Source organism: Somniosus microcephalus, chromosome 3 (assembly GCF_052327205.1).
Source record: "Somniosus microcephalus isolate GS21.2 chromosome 3, FLI_Smic_1.0, whole genome shotgun sequence".
NCBI lineage: Eukaryota > Metazoa > Chordata > Chondrichthyes > Squaliformes > Somniosidae > Somniosus > Somniosus microcephalus.
This window is the reverse complement of record NC_140989.1, coordinates 86,505,060-86,526,527: the sequence shown is the minus strand read 5'-3', so window position 1 is coordinate 86,526,527 and position 21,468 is coordinate 86,505,060. Positions and strand designations below refer to the sequence as shown.

The 21,468-nt window shown below is 42.3% G+C and overlaps 1 protein-coding gene across 14 annotated transcripts in view; it reads left to right on the top strand.

Moving 5' to 3' along the window:
- Positions 1 to 21,468, top strand: part of nrxn1a (neurexin 1a) — a 2,435,560-nt gene that overhangs the window by 1,761,642 nt on the left and 652,450 nt on the right. For all 14 annotated transcript variants that reach the window (XM_085981317.1, XM_085981316.1, XM_085981310.1 and 11 more), the window contains one exon: positions 1,374 to 1,555. In XM_085981317.1, the coding sequence (XP_085837443.1) occupies positions 1,374 to 1,555 (182 nt within the window). The remainder of the gene's footprint in view (positions 1 to 1,373; positions 1,556 to 21,468) is intronic.

Sequence of the window (21,468 nt, the reverse complement as noted above, 5' to 3'; positions counted from 1 at the left end):
TAAATCTAAAAGTTGCAGCCCGATGATTGATTCGGCGCTGTAACAGAATTTTAAACTTTGGCATTCAGGAGGTCCCTGGTGGGAACCGCAGAGTGACCAGAAGAGGCCACGGTAAGTTTCAAAAGTGTTACCATTATGTGGGATGTTTGAGGGCCAGGAGGAGCAGGATGCTCCCCTTGGCCCCACAAGGAGTCCATTGGCCTCCCGAGCGTGAATATTACCTCTCCCTCCCCCGACTGATATCAGCTTGACAAACACCACTACCACCTTGCTCACCCCCGCAATCCCCCAGAGTACTTACCTTATGTCATCGCAGCCCTGCCTTCGATCTATTTTATTTCCTTTCCAGTTTGGAAAAAGGGTTATACCCGAAACGTCGACTCTAATTTCTCTCCACGGATGTTGCCTGGCCTGCTGAGTTTTTCCAGCATTTTCTGTTGTTATTATGTAAGGGACTGTTCCCTTGGGTTCCTGTTAGTGCCCAGCTCCCGCCCCGATTCCCACTCCTGCCTGCCGGCTCCAAAGACACATTTCAATCATTTCCTTCCTGACTTCCAGGTGCATCGCACACTTCAGGCCCCCCACAGGCCAATCCTGCACCAAGTTAAAATCGACCCCAAGTGTTCAGCTGTTGACTCCGAGGAAGTGGGTTTCAGAAGAAGGAAATAGTTGTCTGAAAGATTTCTTGGTTGATGTAATTTTGTGCTGAGCTTCCCAACAAATGCAAGAAGTCGAGAGTTAACAATTACTTGCTGATGATAACATACAGCCGATCATAATTCAGTACAGTGGGATCGGCTCATTTAGATCACTGTGTGGCACAACAACACGTACTATATTACTGATCAGAGGCATTTACATTTCCATCTGATTTATAAATCAAATAAGTGCATGATGAGGGTTTTGCATCCATTGTGTTTTTGTTGATTCTTGTTCTACGGCTTACAGAACACAAAACCATTCTGCCTGTGGCATTCATAGTCCATTACGCCTGAGGTGACTTACTAACTCCATGGAGGAGTTGGATTTCTGTATAATAGATGGGTGGCAATGAGTTACATTTCAGCAAGCGAACCAAGTGGCTGATCACTTCATAAAATCTAATAGCGTCAATGAGACCCTGCAGTAGTTGTCTACAACATAATTTATTCTATACAATATGTACTAAGCATAGCAGAGATTGCAAGACATATTGCAAAGTAATGTATAACAATTTATATGATGTATTTATGTATAATATAAATTGTATTCTGGTATGTTTTTGCACAGACTTTGATATAATGGTAACCTGTTAATGGCTATATAACCTTCTCTGTTCCTATACTGTATATTTAAAAGGCAAAGTTCTGAAAATACCTTCTTTCTTTTCCCAGCTGGCACAACATACATATTTAGTCGAGGTGGTGGACTAATCATTTATACATGGCCCCCCAATGACAGACCAAGCACCCGAGCAGACAGACTGGCTGTGGGCTTTGACACACACGTAAAAGATGCCATTTTGGTGCGTGTAGATAGTTCTGCTGGGCTTGGAGACTACCTACAGCTTCACATTGTAAGTAATCAAATGCAAATTGAAAATAGTTTGCTCTAGACAAAGATTCCAGACAAGATTTGTTCTGTTAATTGGATTTTATTGCTAACAATAGTGACATGTTGCCAAGTTGAAATTAAGGAGTTCTTACTGTGTACTAAATTTAAGGTTGGATTTATACTGCAGTCTTTGGGAACTCAAAACAGTGTAAGATGGCCTCCCTCATAGAAGTCTTCTGAAGCTGCTTTTTTTTGGTTTTGTGCTGTGCTGGAACCGCTGACACCTGAAACATGGCTCTCAGATGGGGCAACCTCAAAGTAAACTTGCCAATTCACTGAAGCTGGTCATCAGTTCAAAATCAATCTTCTTAGCAACTAACTTAGTGAACCTGGCAAATTTACTTTGGGGTGTCACTGGCCGTGCGAGACCCCGTATGTCTGAAGCGGGCAGCACTAGCGCTGCACAAAGCAGCTCAAGCTACACTGCCACTTTTCTGTTGATTCATCACAAAAAACATTTTGCATTGACACAAAAGGGTCAGTATAAATGTAGCTGAAATTCTCACAGTAATATTGAATGATTTAACAAAATTAAGGTGAATAATCCTCCCATTTCCAAATTAGGTCTATATACAAAGCTGCAGTGAAACAACTCATTTGTGTACAAGCTTTTTTCATTCTATCAATTTAATTCTATGAATAAAATAACACAATGGAAGAGAATTAGTTATTTTCTAAAGAATTCTTCAGATTGAAAGCCTGCTCGATATCCATCAACCAGTTCTGAAAATTAGTTAAACAAATCATCATGATTTGGTTGTGGCTCGACAATTCAGCGAGAATAATGCATAAAAAGTTGAAGTTCACATCAAATTACCGATTCTGTGTTGATTACATCGGTGAAGACTGCAGCAGCACACCCTTTGAAGGAGCAGGGAATCATTGACAGCCACTTCCGGATTTCTGTGTAATTGCGCGTGTGCGGACGCCAGAAGTTGCTGTCAGTTTTATAGAGTAATGATGGCAAATGCTGGCAGTCTCGCTATCATTCCAACTGCAGATTCAGGGCCAATATCTGTTCAGACATGCTGCATGCCTGCACCTGGCAGTATGATTATGAAAATCAATCTGGCCATACATGAATTAAATTGTCCTGACATGAAGATATTCAAATAGTAAAAAAAAAATTAAATAACCAATGATGTAAAAAGACCACTGAGTGCTTGGTTTGAGTATAAAACAAGGCTTTAATCAACTGTTTCAAAACCATGAGATTTCTGGTTACATCACTAGTTCCTGGTTACAGAAACATCCTGAGCAAGCTGGGCCCACGCCTGAGTATTTATACTCCTTGGACGGCGCCACCAGCTGGCTGCCCAGTGTTACTTCATGAGTCATGATAAGATTCACGACAACCAATAAAATGTCAAAAAAAGTGTAGTGTTAACTAAATTCAAGTATTTTCCAAGCCCAATACCCCTACTTTCCCACCCCATTGGGAATTATTTTTCTTTATCCTAATCACATTATTATAAAGCAGTCTGTTTGAAATGGATATTTAATTTGGCGCTAACTATCACAATGTACTTCCCATTTTTTTAAAAACCCATAAGAAATAAAGTGCATTATCCAGCCCTCATGTAAATGAATTTGTATAAATTAAACATATAAAATTGATTTGGTGATGGTGAATTTCTGGACTTCTCTTCAAATATATTCAAATACATTGACATTCAACGCAAGCATTTTTTCAAATATATTAGCTATTTCAGTCGAAGCAAATGGCATGGACTCAATAGTTAATAGAATGTCACCAGTTTCAAGGTACCCACATTCCCATATTTGTGTTTTTCATCATGAAGAAGTGAAGTTAAATATTGAAGGTGTCTTTTCCATAATAACAATCAGTAAATGCCAAATAGCAGGATAGAGTCACCTATGTGTTTATGGCTGCATGTAAGAAATACTGAAGACAAACAGCACTTAAGGAAAAACTGCAGTTATGAATATTCTATGACTTAATTGGCAGGGAATTATTAGTCACTTTTAGAAAAACCACCCAAATGCCAAATATAATTATCCACGAAGATCATCCGCTATACGGTAATTGCATGATGGATTTCATAAAGCATGCCTGACTAATTAATATAAAGGAATGTACATCACTGGTTTCCAATAAAGGGATGAATTTTACTCTCAGTGAATTTTACATTAAAAAGTGATCATACAAATTGGAGATAGAAATCTGGTTAACTGGCAATGTGCATTTTTACATTTATTAGTGCTACAGTAATGTATGAAACTGCACACCAGAAATAAAACAGTCAATGGGCTCTATTGTATAGACACTGCATTGTAAAGTTGCTTTATATTTTGTTGCATCATGGTTTTAATCAATGCAGTTGTATTATTTTAGTAAACTGATAATGCTGCTTCTGACGCAGCAAATCCATTGTCTTGCTCTGTAATGCTGGGGATGGATAGCTGCTCGCTACAGAAATTTGAGGCTCATTTCCTCCCAGAATTATTACTTTTAAAATGTTTGCAACTTTTCTGAGGAAAATATGGTATTGGTATTAAGATATGCATTGGGTTAAAATACTGAATCCAGCTCAAAATGATGGAATGAAATTCTCCTCTCTCTGATGGCTTTAAAGGTCCTTTGTAAAGTAACTTTAGAATAGTCTCCGGCTACTTTGTAGTGGATGCACGCACACGTCACTGTATTGGCTGTGATTTGGCATAAATTGGCTATTTCATTTAGAGAGGCCACCTGGAATATGCAGTAGGCAGTGCACTTCTGACAGTGGGTTAAAGGACATACTTGGGTCAAAATAGTGGGGCGTTACTCTGAATTTGGTAGTGCTACATCTGACCTTGGAGTGCTTGATGCTCACTGGGTGATAAAAATGGAGAAGCCATCCATCCCTAGCACTGACATTCCAAATCTTGATAAAATCTCAAAACATAACAAAAAACTTGAGTGAAGATAAGAATTATGCACTTAAGGACAATTATCCTTTTGGAGAGGAAAGTTTGTTTCTTTTGATTCATTTTGTGCTTTTTAATGTTGGGTAATTCTGTAGCATAGTGTATACCACCCTAAATGTTGTTGGTTTTACTCGTTATTAGAGAAAAGAAAAAATATCATCTTGTTTCAAACAGCTCCTTTAATGTGCAGTTGTGGTAATTGTTATTGCTTTTAAAATGTTTTAATAGTTATTTCTTATGGGTGTTATAACACTAAGGAAAAAACAACTGTCAGTAATTGATGTAAAACTAGGTTAAAAAAATTTGGGCTTTATGTGTTTAAACAGTTGAAGTACATAAAGTTTGCCTCAGTCTTCTGATCAAAAATCAATAGTAGGCAGCAATGTTCCAAGTTTTGTTATAAATTATTTATAGTGCTTGTCTATCCAATTATCAATGCTCTGGTCAAATTGTTAGAGGTTATTTGTGGTGATCGGCTCTGGAATTATTTGTACTCTTGTGCTCGCAAGACTTGTATTCTGCTTAATGATCTAGCAGTACAACATCACTTAAGTTGTTGCTGTGCTATTTAATTGCATATATTTGTGTCTGTGTCTGCAACCTGCCTCACTCGGGCAGCATTAACTCCCTTGCACTGTTATCATGGGAGACTAATGTTGTTTGGTTTTGCTTTGGTTTCTCTCCATGGAGCAATTCATGTGAGCATTCCAAGTGCTGTTTTCCTGTTTTCTAATTGCTTGTGTCTCTGAAAAACACCTGGGCCGAGAGTTTCCGTTAGTTTTATCAGTGCAATCCGGATAGGATCGGCCAAACCAGCACAAACGAGCGCAGAAACTCAAGCACAAGTTACATCAAACGTAAATTCAGTTTCTGTTATCTTTTCTGCTAGTTTAAAAATCATTTGGCCCAAAGCTGGCCCCTCCCACAAAACTGGCCAGATCGAAATAATGAGGACAACGAGTATCAGCAGAGTGCACCCATTTGAGGAGAGTCTTCAAATTGCGCTCATTTTCTTAGGTGCACAGGCACTAGTAGGCATGTTTTAAAAGTTTTAACATATTAAAAAATATTTAATTTACTAAGAAACTGACTAGTGTACACCAATGACACTAGTAAATGGTTCAGTATAGTTCTTTGTAAGTCATTTTCAGTGATATAAAATCAGGTTACTCACAGGCGGATGACTAGACATTCATAGCACAAATGCTTATTTTTTATGATAACTTATTTTCAGCTGTATTAATAAAACCGCACCAGGTTACCACTCTGAAATACATCAATAAATATATTTTAATGCAAAGAAAAAGATTACGTTCTATTTCGCTGGTTAATGGAAGATTTTACATTTGTGGTTATGCAAGTACATTTTAGCAGAAACTTGAACTTTAACCTAACCAGCGCAATTTTGAGTGCAACTTGCGCCCAATTTCCCGATTGTGCCCAAAGCGGCAACTCTAACCCCTGATATGCATCCAAACTAAAGTAAGCCGGTTTCAAACTTAACATAGACTAAGAATTGTCCCTAGAAGTTTGGAAATTGATCATTTCAAATAACTTTTGGCTATTCAGTCTGTTCTAACGAAAGAATTTGAAGTGAGTGAGAAGTGAATTTTTTCTAATTGCATTTTTAGGATTTTTGCTTTTCAAATGTACATCATGTTGTCCCTAAAAATGACGGCAAGAGCTTTGTGCACACAGCTGCTAAAAGCAAAATGAGCTCATTTTAACCCGACCACCACTTTGATACTAAGAGCATTTAAATGGTTTACATTTTCTTTTTATTCCTTTGAGTAAAGGCCTTTTCAGCTGTGACAAGCATGTCAAACTTTTTTTTTTACAGAAAGTGCTTGAAGATAATGCACCTGCCTAAGTTGATAGTTTTAGACTCATGACTTTGTTGCAAGATTTAAGATGGTGGAGATGGTAGAAAAAATAATCAGTTCATTTCAGTCTTTGGTCTGAGTGGATGTTTCCTGAAGAGATTGAATTGGTCTATGAAAATAGACTCAAGCCTGAGCTGATTACCTCATCCTTACAAAAGCTACCTTGCTGTTCCATGTTGTTCATTATTCAGGTCCCATTGAAGTCAAAACTGAGGCATAAGCAAAAAATGGAACTATAGAACTGCTACGTAATATGTTTAATTTAGGTCATCAAATATGAGGGGAGATTAACACCTTTGAGTATTTGTGCACTCAAACTGAAAATGCAAAAAATGCATTGTTATTCCAAGAGTATGTGAGACATTTTCCCTATAAAAATGTGATATGAAATGCATGGTATAGGAAATGGAATGTTAGTTATACAGGGTGTTATCTAGAACTTCTCTGTTAGAGAGTGAGCTGTAATCAGTATAGAAACATAGAAACATAGAAGATAGGAGCAGGAGTAGGCCATTCGGCCCCTCGAGCCTGCTCCGCCATTCAATGCGATCATGGCTGATTATCCAAATTCAGCACCCTGTCCCTGCATTCCCCCCATATCCCTTGATCCCCTTAGCCTTAAGAAATATATCTAACTCCTTCTTGAATATATTTAATGAATTGGCCTCAACTGTAGAGAATTCCACAGGTTCACCACTCTCTGGGTGAAGAAATTCCTCCTCATCTCAGTCCTAAATGGCTTACCCCTTATCCTTAGACTGTGACCCCTGGTTCTGGACTCCCCCACCATCGGGAACATCCTTCCTGCATCTAGCCTGTCTAGTCCTGTTAGAATTTTATAAGTTTCAATTAGATCCCCTCTCATTCTTCTAAACTCTAGCGAATATAAGCCCAATCGACTCAATCTCTCTTCATACGTCATTCCTGCCATCCCAGGTATCAGTCTGGTGAATCTTCGCTGCACTCCCTCCATGGCAAGAACATCCTTCCTCAGATAAGGCGACCAAAACGGCACACAATACTCAAGGTGTGGTCTCACCAAGGCCCTGTACAACTGCAGCAAGACATCCTTGCTCCTGTACTTGAATCCTCTCGCTATGAAGGCCAGCATACCATTTGCCTTCTTAACCGCCTGCAGTATGTGTTCTAGTGGATGGTAAGATATATTTTAGGGTGTCATAGTGAGAGGTCTAGTATTCTATGAATTTAGAATTTTCAATGATTCTGTACCAGTTTCAGATTTTATTTTACACTCAAAAATGAAATATTTACAATATATAATTTCATGCTTGATAGCTTTCAAATTTAAAAGAAGTGGAATAAAATAGAATGGGTGGGATGAGAGCAGGAACCAAAGACCTAAGTGGTAAACAAAGCTTTTAATTGCACAAGAATAAGATATGAACGCATATATTAATAAAACCTCCTGTGGTTATTACTTCAGGTTCTGTCATTTATAACCTCTGCGTTTCCTTACTAGTAATTGATACAGTGTGAAATGTGAAGATTGGAAATGCTGATACCTGAAATAGTTGCCACTATATGTTTTTATGTGATAGCATTTTAGATCTTGCGCTGCTGAGATCATTGGCTAGAAGGTGAGATTGTGAGGTGTATGCTTAAATAACAGTGGAACGAGTTGAATGGGAAAATTCTAGTCCCAACACTAAAGCCTTAATTTTCTCCTTTATGGTCACAACACAGAAAATAGGAGCAAAGTTGTATTAGTTATCCCAAAGCAGTATCACAATATTCACATCAGATTAACCTTCCATTCAATATTAGCTAATGTTCTTCTGATAACTGAGATAGCTAATATAGCCATCTTTCCTATACTAAGTTTCATTAGAGGTTTATGAGCAGATGAGAATTCTGCTACTGAGTCATCAATGCTTTTGTACACAACGGGGGTGATTTTCATTCAGAAGTCGGGAAGGAGGCGGGACTACAACTTTCGGGGTAGTAGTCCCGCCTCCATCGAGATGCGGCCAATCCACGCGATTTTAACTTGATTGACCTTGTTGAGCCCGCTGCGGGCTCAGCAGGCCAATTAAGAGTCACCCGGCAACAGGTGACGTCACAGACTGAAATTTCATCTGTCAAGACGTTTTGACAGATGAAATATCAGTGTTTCACAGCTGTTTGAAACTGTCAAACACTGACAGTCTTACTTCTAACATGAGTCCTTCTCCACAGACTCAGTTAGAAATCTTACCGGCACAGAAAGCTGCAGGCTGTCACTTTTGACAGATCGCAGCCATTCTGCTTTCTGTGCCGGTTAGATGATGGACTCCCAAAACCTAGAAGAAGGAAGCCTGAAAAGGTAAGTACAGGTAATTTAAACTTCTTTACACACTTTAGACACACCAAACACACTTACCTTTGCACTCATGCACCCATCACTCACCTGAACACTGACATCTCGACCCCTCCAAGTCCTTCAACCCGACGGCCCGACTCCTCTAACTTGGCGTGGTTTAGAGCCGTCGGGAATCCCACACTTCAAGCTTTAAAATAGGGATTAGGCTAAAAACTGCCTGTTAACTACCTGTTAACAGGCAGTTAATTGGCACTAATCCCTTCCCGCCTCGGGTAGGTGGGTCCCAATGTGGGGTGGGTACCCGCCTCCTTTGAAACTTACATGGAGGCGGGTTGGGGGCGGGATGGCATCGGGACCCCCGAATTCGGGACTTTAACCCCCCGCACGCCTCCAAACCCGACTCCACGGGTCAATGAAAATCGACCCCAATTATCTTTCAAATACAAGTTTTGAAGTTTCTAGTCCTGCTGTATCACTCCCTGCAAATCATCCAATCATACTTGTGAGCTTTCATCTCGATGATATCCACTATACCATTTTCTGATAACTGCTTGATAAACTGAAATAGTGATAGATATCATCTTCTTGAGCATACAGTCCACATACAGGAAACTTTCGTTTAACCAGAGGTAAAATGTCCGGAAAGCTCTATCTACCGGCAAAATTCAGGAGCCGTTTCCTATAAGTTTTTTTACTTCTCGTTGCTTTTTTTTTCCAGTCAGGCTCTGCAAGGTCTAGCTGAAGCTGTTGCTTAACTACAGAGACGCTTTTAAGCTGCGGCCGACTGTTTTGAAGCTGTTGCTAAGCAACAGGGTTTGTTGATTCACACGGAGCTCAAAAGCTCCGTATGTTTTAACATTAGCGCTGGTTTGTACGGCAGTTTTGATGGGATGGCACCAGCTCGGTCCCGTCAGTGCCGGATACCAGAAAGTTTCCTGTAGTTTGATTTTTAATGACAGCCTTTTCTGAGTCAGCTAGAGTGATATAGAACTGTGCGGATGATCTTCTGCTGCTACTGGATGACTTGATTTACAACAGATGTCTACACATCAGGTTCAGTGGCTGTTACAGGATGTCTGTATCACTGTAATTTAAAAATAAGCGTTGTTTAGTGCCAATAGGTCTTTAATGTGTAACTAATTATTATTGAAAATGTGTTTAGTGTTGAAACACGAGATGATTCTGTTACTATTGCAGTGTATTTGATGACTCCTGCAAGTAACATCACCATACTGCTTGCCCCCACATATTTATTTTTCTTCCCCTCAATGCACATCATTTTATGACCAATAGTTCGGGTAGATAATCTGATCCTAGTTCTCTGCCAATGTGGCTTTTGAGCCAACTGCTAGTGGATTTGGGAGAATAATATAAGTTTTCTTCCCCCTACAATTTTCCTGTCCTTCCTATAGAAAAATGTGTCCATCTGTTGGGTTCTGTCCTGGGGCAGGTCCCAACTTAAGTCCCACAAAGGAGATCCTTGAGCCACTTAGTAGAAGAGTAGGTGAGATGGTTTCCCTTTGTATTCATCACAGTTTTTTATCTTTTAGAGTAGCATTTCTCATAATTGTCTTCAAGTAACTTAGTTTGCTAATTTTTATTTAAAAAACAGGCATTGCAGTAAATAATTCTTTGTTACAAAAGCAAAATACTGTGGATGCTGGAAATCTGAAATAAAAACAGAAAATGCTGGAAATACTCAGCAGGTCAGGCAACATCTGTGGAGAGAGAAATAGAGTTAACGTTTCAGGTCAATAACCCTTCGTCAGAACTGGAAAAAGCTGGAGATCGAACAGGCTTTTATGCAAGTGTAGGGGCAGGGAAAGGGGGGAGGGGAGGAAAGAACAAAAGGGAAGGTCTGTAATAGGATGGAAGGCAGGAGAGATTAAGAGACATTAAGAGATGGTGCAAGGCAAAAGGAGATGGTAATGGGACAAGTTAAGAAACAAAAGATGGCTCTAGATGAAGTGTAAAAAAAAATAATTAAATAAATAAAATGAATGGGAAAAAAGAATAGGGGCAGAGGTTATGGTCTGAAATTTTTGAAATCTGTGTTGAGTCCAGAAGGCTGTAAAGTGCCTAATTGAAAGATGAGATGCTGTTCCTCGAGCTTCATTAGAACAATGTAAGAGGTGGAGGACGGTGAGGTCTGAGTGGGAGTGGAGCGGAGAATTAAAGTGACAGGCAACCAGAAGCTCGGGGTCCCCCTTACGGACTGAACGGAGGTGTTCCGCAAAGCGGTCACCCAATTTGCGTTTGGTCTCCCCAATGTAGAGGAGACTGCATCGTGAGCAGCGAATGCAGTATACTAAATTGCAAGAAGTACAAATAAATCACTGTTTCACCTGGAAGGAGTGTTTGGGGCCCTGGACAGTGGGAAGGGTGGAGGTAAAAGGGCATGTGTTGCATCTCCTGCGCTTGCACGGGAAGGTGCTGGGTGAAGGGGAAGGGGTGTTGGGGATGATAGAGGAGTGGACCAGGGTGTCGCGGAGGGAGCGGTCTCTTCAGAATGCTGAAAGGGGAGGTGAGGGGAAGATGTGTTTGGTGGCGGGATCACGCTGGAGGTGGCGGAAATGGCGGCGGATGATCCGTTGAATGTGGAGGTGGGGTGAAAGGTGAGGACAAGGGGAACCCTATCGTGGTTCTGGGAGGGAGGGGAAAGGGTGAGAGCAGAAGTGCGGGAAATAGAACGGACACGGTCAAGGGCCGTGTCAACCACAGTAGAGGGGAATCCTCGGTTGAGGAAAAAGGAAGACATGTCGGAATAATTCTTTGTTGTTTGCTGAGCTTAAGAAATTTGGATGCCCAATTAGTTCCTATGTAGTAACCCAGATATATTTTCATTATTTTTAAGAGTGAAGCACAAGGGTTTAGAAAGGTAGAGAAAACTGTTGTTACATAAATTTTATTAAAAAATGGATTGTATAAAAAAATCATGGGAATTGACACTGACTTATTTCTGTTTCTAAAATATGACTTTATACTGACCCAAATATTTTGACATAAGTCACCTTATTATTTTAATACATTGTATGAAAAAAACTAAGAAAAATCCCTTGTGGATAAAGGACTGTATCATGTGGAGATTAATCCACATTAGACACCCAAAATCATGCACAAGGGTAAAACTCTTGGAGATTGAGTCTGCAAGAGCAGCCTTGGATGAGATATATATATGTGCATTTCAGTGATAATGATTTAATGGGCCAGAAGTTGCTGGAGCAGGGCATCTCGTGACATGCCCAGTTAGTTAGACTTTTTACTGCATCCTGCAGCTCCAAATCTTTTTGCCCTGTAAGTGCGAGCTGATAACGGTGTGCTGAGGGCAATAGGGCATCTGGGAACTTTGTGAACAACAAGACCAACTGTGTATCTTCTTAACCAAAGGGATTTAACGATTGAAAAATAAACAGAGAAAGGCCTGAGAAGGAATTAGAATGGGTGAATTCAATGTACTGAAAGAGAAATAAAGAGAGGGAAAGAAACCTTGGATTAAGAGAAAGAAAAAAGAGACAGAAAGGAAAAGTAAGACATTTAAATTTAAAATGTGACATTTTTAAAATCTCTTACAGCAATTCACTACCTGAAAGAATGAGATTCTACATTTTTAATTGTTCACTTTCTGAGCCAGAGAGGTCAATTGGCAGTTATTAACAATTATCATGTCGTTAAAGGGTACCTGCATTATTCATTACTAGACTTAAATTTTGAGTTTAATGGGCAATTAATGTGCAAATGCAGCAACTTCATGAAACTCACAGGAAGGTTAAGGCCATAGAAACATAGAAACATAGAAGATAGGAGCAGGAGTAGGCCATTTGGCCCCTCGAGCCTGCTCCGCCATTCAATGAGATCATGGCTGATCATTTAAATTCAGTACCCTGTCCCTGCTTTCCCCCATACCCCTTGATCCCTTTAGCCTTAAGAAATATATCCAACTCCTTCTTGAATATATTTAATGAATTGGCCTCTACTGCCTTCTGTGGTAGAGAATTCCACAGGTTCACCACTCTCTGGGTGAAGAAATTCCTCCTCATTTCTGTCCTAAATGGCTTACCCCTTATCCTTAGACTGTGACCCCTGGTTCTGGACTCCCCGACCATCGGGAACATCCTTCCTGCATCTAGTCTGTCCAGTCCTGTCAGAATTTTATAAGTTTCAATGAGATCCCCTCTCATTCTTCTAAACTCCAGCGAGTATAAGCCCAATCGACCCAATCTTTCCTCATACGTCATTCCTGCCATCCCAGGTATCAGCCTGGTGAATCTTCGCTGCACTCCTTCCATGGCAAGAACATCCTTCCTCAGATAAGGCGACCAAAACTGCACACAATACTCAAGATGTGGTCTCACCAAGGCCATGATGACATTTTTGCAAAGCTAACAAAGTGGTGCAAATCGGCCAGAAACTTGTGGCGATTGTGAAGGTAGCAGGACAGATAGATAAGGTGGTTAAGAAGGCATCTGGGATACCTTCCTTTATTAGCTGAGCAATAGAATTTAAGAGCAGGGAGGTTATGCTTGAATTGTATAAAACACTAGTTAGGCCACAGCTAGAGTACTGCATACAGGTCTGGTCACCACATTACAGGAAAGATGTGATTGCACTAGAGAGGGTACAGAGGAGATTTATGATGATGTTGCCAGGACTAGAGAATTTTAGCTATGAGGAAAGATTGGATAGGCTAGGGTTGTTTTCTTTGGAACAGAGGAGGCTGAGGGGAGACTTAATTGAGGTGTATAAAATTATGAGGGGCCTAGATAGAGTGGATAGGAAGCACCTAGTTCCCTTAGTAGAGAGGTCAATAACCAGGGGGCATAGATTTAAAGTTATTGGTCGAAGGATTAGAGGGGAGTTGAGGAGAATTGTTTTCACCCAGAGAGCAGTGGGGGTCTGGAACTCACTGCCTTGAAAGGGTAGTAGAGGCAGAAACCTTCATTGCATTTAAAAAGTACTTGGATATGCACTTGAAGTGCCGTAATCTACAAGGCTGTGGACCAAGAGCTGGAAAGTGGGATTAGGCTGGATAGCTCTTTTTCGTCCAGCACAGACACGATGGGCCGAATGGTCTCCTTTTGTGCTGTAATTTTCTATGATTTTCTATGATTTCTGTGATTTGCAATTCACAGGCATCTCTTCCTCACCACGAGTTGCTAGCTGATTTGCATATTAATAATGTAAGAAGTCACACAACACCAGGTTATAGTCCAACAGCTTTATTTGAAATCACAAGCTTTCGGAGCGCTGCTCCTTCTTCAGGTGAAGTGGAGAAATGCATAAAGACACAGCTTATATAGTCAGAGAATCATGTCAGATGTTTACAGGTAACCTTTCCAACTGCCATTTAACACACGGAACAGCCATGGGGACCAAATTCGCACCCCAATACGCAAACATCTTCATGCACAAGTTCGAGCAAGACTTCTTCGCTGCACAGGATCTCCAACCAACGCTATACACCAGATACATCGACGACATTTTCTTCCTATGGACCCACGGCGAAGAATCACTGAAAAGACTACACGATAACATAACAAGTTCCATCCCACCATCAAACTCACCATGGACTACTCCTCAGAATCGGTCTCATTCCTGGACACACGAATCTCCATCAAAGACGGACACCTCAACACTTCACTCTACCGCAAGCCCACGGACAACCTCACGATGCTTCACTTCTCCAGCTTCCACCCTAACCACGTTAAAGAAGCCATCCCCTATGGACAAGCCCTGCGAATACACAGGATCTGCTCAGACGAGGAGGAACGCGATGGACACCTACAGACACTGAAAGACGCCCTTGTAAGAACGGGATATGACGCTCGACTCGTCGATCGACAGTTCCGACGGGCCACAGCGAAAAATCGCATAGACCTCCTCAGAAGACAAACACGGGACACAACCAACAGAATACCCTTCGTCGTCCAGTACTTCCCCGGAGCGGAGAAACTACACCATGTTCTTCGCAGCCTTCAACATGTCATCAATGACGACGAACACCTCGCTAAGGCCATCCCCATGCCTCCACTACTCGCTTTCAAACAGCCGCCTAACCTCAAACAGACCATCGTTCGCAGCAAATTACCCAGCTTTCAGGAGAACAGCGACCACGACACCACACAACCCTGCCACAGCAACCTCTGCAAGACATGCCAGATCATCAACACAGATACCATCATCACACGTGAGGACACCACCCACCAGGTACATGGTACATACTCATGTGACTCGGCCAACGTTGTCTACCTCATACATTGCAGGAAAGGATGCCCCGGAGCATGGTACATCGGCGAGACCATGCAGACACTGCGACAACGGATGAACGGACACCGCGCAACAATCACCAGGCAGGAGTGTTCCCTCCCAGTCGGGGAACACTTCAGCAGTCAAGGACATTCAGCCTCTGATCTTCGGTTAAGCATTCTCCAAGGCGGCCTTCGAGACACACGACAACGCAAAATCGTCGAGCAGAAACTGATAGCCAAGTTCCGCACCCATGAGGACGGCCTCAACAGAGATCTTGGGTTCATGTCACGCTACATGTAACCCCACCTGACGCAGGGTCATCCAGACTCGAGTCGACATTGGCTTGTTCTCTCTACACAGATGCGGCCGGACCTGCTGTGATTTCCAGCCAAAAAAAATGTTTTTTGTCTGTTTTTTTGTTTTTCATACAGACCCCAGCATCTGCAATATTTGACCCCTTGTGACCCCACCTCATTGTTCTTTGATGTAATGTTTCCCTGACTGACCTGTTTGGACACCATTCACACCTTTGACTGCTGTGATTATCTCTCTGCCGAGGTGTGATAAATGGCAGTTGGAAAGGTTACCTGTAAACATCTGACATGATTCTCTGACTATATAAGCTGTGTCTTTATGCATTTCTCCACTTCACCTGAAGAAGGAGCAGCGCTCCGAAAGCTTGTGATTTCAAATAAAGCTGTTGGACTATAACCTGGTGTTGTGTGGCTTCTTACATTTGTCCACCCCAGTCCAACTCCGGCATCTCCACACCATATTAATAATGGTATATGTTGTTCACACGCCGTTACTTTTTCAGCAAATTCTAGCCCATTATTTAATTCGTAGCCAATGCTGGTTAATCACAAATTAATCTTTTTTGGCACGATCTGATAATTCTGGACCATGCTTTTGTCCCTTTAATGAGTAAAACTTGATAAACTTCTTTGTGAACTTGGAGATTGACCTTAACATTTCACTTCTTTAGGCCCATGGCTATTTTTAATGCATTATTAAAAGATCAGATTGGTTGGGCACACGACTGCTCAACTTTGAGCCCTATCTTCAGATCCAGTAGTGAATAATGAAATAAAAGTTCTCATTCTACTGCTTGTCCTGTTAACAAGGTGTTCTGAAACTAGTTCTTTGGTGACACGGATACACTGCCCATAACTCCAAAGCTAATTGCCAATAAATTAGTAATCTCACTCACATCACTCAACAAATTCCTCACCCCAGCCACAACCTCTTCGCCCTGCTCCCGTCCAGTAAGAGAGATCGAAGCATATGGTCTCGTACCATCAGGTTTCGAAACAGCTTCTACCCCCAGGCCACAAGACTCATGAACGAATAATTTATTATTATTTATTACTGTTGTTTTATTTATTATTACTGTATTTCTATTAGTATTTTTATCATTGCTATGCCATATTTATTCCAATGTTGGGAGGACTCGTAAAAATCAACATTTCATTGTGCAGTACACACGTTTGCTGCATATATGACAAATAAAATTGAATTGAATTGAATTGAATTGAATGAATGACAGGGGATTATTTTCTGCTGATTTAATAAGGGCAGCCAAGGCAGCCTTGACTGGTCCAATTATATGCTATGACAAATTAGAAAATGTGAAGACCCTACCACAGGCTTGAGTAGAAAGTAGCTGAATTTGAGCAGTTAAAAGCCCATCCCACCTCTACAAACTGGCACAGATGTAATAAGGATTGAATAGTTCTAAATGCTTTGCTTACCAGATGTAGGGTGGGAATGATCTGATTTATTAGATAACAATTCTATGAGCAAGGCAATATAACATGGAAATGGAGTGATGAGTGTAAGCGTGCCTTTCAGGAATGTAAATGCCAAATCACTTCAAAAGAAGTATTGGCCCACTACAACCCAACACTACCGATTCGGTTGGCATGTGATGCGTCACCTTACGGCATTGGAGCGGTGCTGTCACACAAATTCCGTGACGGTTCAGAGAGGCCAATAGCCTTTGCATCGCGCTCGCTAACCTCAGCCGAGCGTAACTACGCCCAGATTGACAGGGAGGCCCTCAGCCTGGTGTGGGGGGTGAAGAAGTTCAATCGCCATCTGGACCTAATTCTAGGGAATGTAGCCGGGCAGGTGGTGGAAGTGTCTGTAGGAGAGCATTTTGGCGACAGTGACCATAATTCGGTGAGATTTAAGGTGGTCATGGAAAAAGACAAAGACGGCCCGGAAATAAGGGTTCTAAATTGGGGGAAGGCCGATTTTAATATGATAAGGCAGGATCTGGCCAAAGTGGACTGGGAGCAGCTACTTCTAGGAAAATCCACATCAAAACAGTGGGAGACTTTCAGAAGGGAAATAGAGAGAGTACAACGCCAACATGTTCCTGTAAAGGTCAAGGGTGGGACAAACAAGCAAAGGGAACCTTGGATGACAAGGGATATACAAAAATGCATTAGGAAAAAAAGGGGGGCTTTTGGCAGTTACAAAAGACTAAAGACGGAGGAGGCCCTAGGGGAGTATAAAAAGTGCAGGGGCATACTTAAAAAGGAAATTAGGAGGGTGAGGAGGGGCCATGAAATAACACTGGTGAGCAAAATAAAGGAAAATCCTATGATGTTTTATAAGTGTATTAAGGGCAAGAGGATAACCAGGGAAAGGGTAGGGCCCATTAGGGACCAAAGTGGCAATCTGTGTGTAGAGCCAGATGAAGTAGGTGGGGTTTTAAATGAATTTTTTGCATCTGTGTTCACTATGGAGAAGGACGATGTAGACATAGAAGTCGGGCAAAGGGACTGTGACATACTTGAACATATTAGCATCGAGAGGGAGGAGGTACTAGCGGTTTTAGCAGGCCAAAAAGTGGATAAATCCCCAGGCCCGGACGAGATGTATCCCAGGCTATTGTGTGAGGCAAAGGAGGAGATTGCAGAGGCTCTGACACAAATTTTCAGAACCTCTCTGGCCACAGGGGATGTACCAGAGGACTGGAGAACAGCTAACGTAGTACCATTATTCAAGAAGGGTGGCAGGGATAAACCAGGGAATTACAGGCCAGTGAGCCTAACATCTGTGGTAGGGAAATTATTGGAAAAAATTCTGAGGGACAAAATTAGCCTCCACTTGGAGAGGCAAGGATTAATCGGGGATAGTCAGCATGGCTTTGTCAAGGGTAAATCATGTCTGACCAATCTGATTGAATTTTTCGAGGGGGTGACTAGGTGTGTGGATGAGGGAAATGCTGTGGATGTGGTTTACATGGACTTCAGTAAAGCTTTTGACAAAGTCCCGCATAGGAGACTGGTCAAGAAGGTAAGAGCCCATGGGATCCAGGGGGCCTTGGCGCGTTGGATCCTAAACTGGCTGAGTGGCAGGAGGCAGAGGGTGATGGTCGAAGGTTGCTTTTGTGACTGGAAGCCTGTGTCCAGTGGGGTACCTCAGGGATCGGTGCTGGGTCCCTTGCTGTTTGTGATCTACATAAATGATTTGGATGAGAATGTAAAAGGTATGATCAGTAAGTTCGCGGATGACACGAAAATTGGTGGGGTGGTAAATTGCGAGGAGGAAAGCCTCAGGCTACAGGACGATATAAACGGGTTGGTCAGATGGGCGGAAAAGTGGCAAATGGAATTTAACCCTGAAAAGTGCGAGGTGATGCATTTTGGACGGACAAATAAGGCAAGGGAATACACAATGAGTGGTAGGACCCTAGGAAGTACAGAGGGTCAGAGGGACCTTGGTGTACATGTACATAGATCCCTGAAGGCAGCGGAACAGGTAGATAAGGTGGTTAAAAAGGCATATGGGATACTTGTCTTCATTAGCAGAGGCATAGAATATAAGAGCCGGGAGGTTATGATGGAGCTGTACAAAACGCTGGTGAGGCCACAGCTGGAGTACTGTGTGCAGTTCTGGTCGCCTCACTATAGGAAGGATGTGATTGCTTTGGAGAGGGTGCAGAGAAGATTCACCAGGATGTTACCTGGGATGGAGCGCCTCAGCTATGAAGAAAGACTAAACAGGCCGGGGTTGTTTTCCTTGGAGCAAAGGAGGCTGAGGGGGGACCTGATTGAGGTGTACAAAATGATGAGGGGCATAGATAGGGTAGATAAAGAGGAACTTTTCCCCTTAGTAGGGGGGTCAATAACAAGGGGGCATAGATTCAGGGTAAGGGGCAGGAGATTTAGAGGGGATTTGAGGAGGAACTTTTTCACCCAGAGGGTGGTTGGAAGCTGGAACTCACTGCCTGAAAGGGTGGTAGAGGCAGGAACCCTCACAACAAGGCTATGGACCAAATGCTGGAAAATGGGATTAGACTGGACAGGGATTGATGGACGGCGCAGACACGATGGGCCGAAGGGCCTCTTTCTGCGCTGTAAAACTCTATGACTCACTGGGCTAGATTTTCAGTTGCTTGCGCCAGCAGTTAGCGCCTTAAGAGAAGTGATTTTCGGGCGCTATTCGTGTAGCGCCCGGGCGCAGCGCAGTTTGCGCCCCGCCCCAAATTAAGTTGCCCGTTAGCGCCGGCGCAAAGTTTAGCGGCCGCCCGGATGCGCGCGCAGAAAATGACGTCACATCCTCGTGCAACGCCCTTTGGCCGCCCCGAATCCAAACTTCAGTCGGACCGCCCCATTCTGCGGCTGGCGTCCAGAGCGTTTGTAAAATGGAACGCTACACACCCTGGGGAGCGCAAATTAAAGGGCACTCCTCCTGCACTATAAACGGCAGTCTGCATGTGTTGTGTGGAAGGATCCAGTGTGTTGTTGTGAACGGTGTATTTATGTTCACCACCACCACCACCACCACCACCACCACCACCTCCTCCGAAAAAACACATGCACCCTTCCCCTTTAAGAGCTCACTGGCACCAGAGTGTCTGCCGTGCGCTGCGCCCGAGCTCGGGCGCTGCGCTCTGCACCGCCGGCTTAGCGCCTAAAGATAGTAGTGGAACGCCTCTTTTAGCGCTTCACCAACCTCTTAGGGCGAAGCCACTGAATTTCCGGCAACAGGGCGCTACTTTGGGGCGGGCGCTAACTTCGGGCGGGCGCTAAGGTTAGCGCCCCAAAACTGTCTATACTGAAAATCTAGCCCACTGACTCTATAACAGCTTGCATTTATCTGTCAGTCTGTTGTGTTCTGCCTGGGGCTCATCCTAACTCAAGTCTCTTACATGAGAGTCTAGGAAGGAGTAGCTAAGGTGGTAACATGTTAACTTCCTCCGAGTTTTTACCTTCAGAGTACATTCTAGGTGGAAAGGAAAAGCAGGTTAGGGAGGAAATTCCATAGATTGGGTCCTAGGTGACATGGTTTGACTGAGCACAAGGAGGAGGTTACAGAGATAGGGAGGTGTGAGGCATTGGAGGGATTTATACAGAAGAATGAACTATGTATTTATGTAACATCATTCATATCCTCAGGATGTCCCAAAGTAGTTCAAAGACCAATGTATTGCTTTTGAAGTGTAATCACTGTTTTGCAGGCAAACACAGCAGCCAATTTGTGCACTGCAAGCTCAAACAACTATGAATGAGATTAATGACTAGTTAATTTGTTTTTGAAGGTATTGATTTAGGGATAAATGTTGGCCAGGGCACTAGGAGAATTGCCCTGCTCAGCTACCCACCTGGCCAGGCAGATGGGGCCTCGGTTTAACATCAAACAGGAATCACCAAATATACTGCAATAGTAACATAATTATCTAGTGTTTCAACACTAAACAAATTTTCAATAATAATTAGTTACACATTAAAGATATATTGGCACTGGACAATGCTTATTTTTAAATGACAATAAAATATGGTACATCTGACAATGTAGCACTCCATCAGCGAAGTATCCCCTGAGATATTACACTCAAGTCCCTGGAGCACAGCTTGAACTCACAATCTTCCAAATCAGAGGCAAGCTGATTACCACTAGGCCAAGCTGGAGGGTTTTAAATTTGAGCACTGGGGCATCAGGAGCCATTGTAGGTTATTGAATACAGAGGAGATAGGCAAATGGGACGGCGCGGGATAGGAAATGGGTGCAATGTTTCGAGTGAGCTGATGTTCATGATGACTTTAGCTCATGGTTATGGAAATAAATGAAGTTTATATATAAATAATTCTTCAGTTCTGGAAGCAAAGTTAAGTAACTGCAATACAGTAAGAGCTATGCATAACAATCTGTGTCTCTCCTCATAGATCCCATAATATATAAAACAGATACTGAGACCTGGAAGGGTTACCAATAATATTAAGGGAGCTTTAAGGAACAAATAAAGCAGAAAGATTTCACAGGCAGATTATTTCCTTTACGGTAGTCTATTTACCAACAGTTGATATCCAAATCTACAGACCTATATATGAAATGTTTGAGGATTAATTGACATGATTAAGATTATCTCCCATTCTCAGCTAAACCATTATTTACCACATCACTTCAGATCCTGCTGGATACAGGTTTTTTATTTAACACTTTTTCATCAGTTTTTATTCAGCAGCTCTTTTCCTTCTCCTG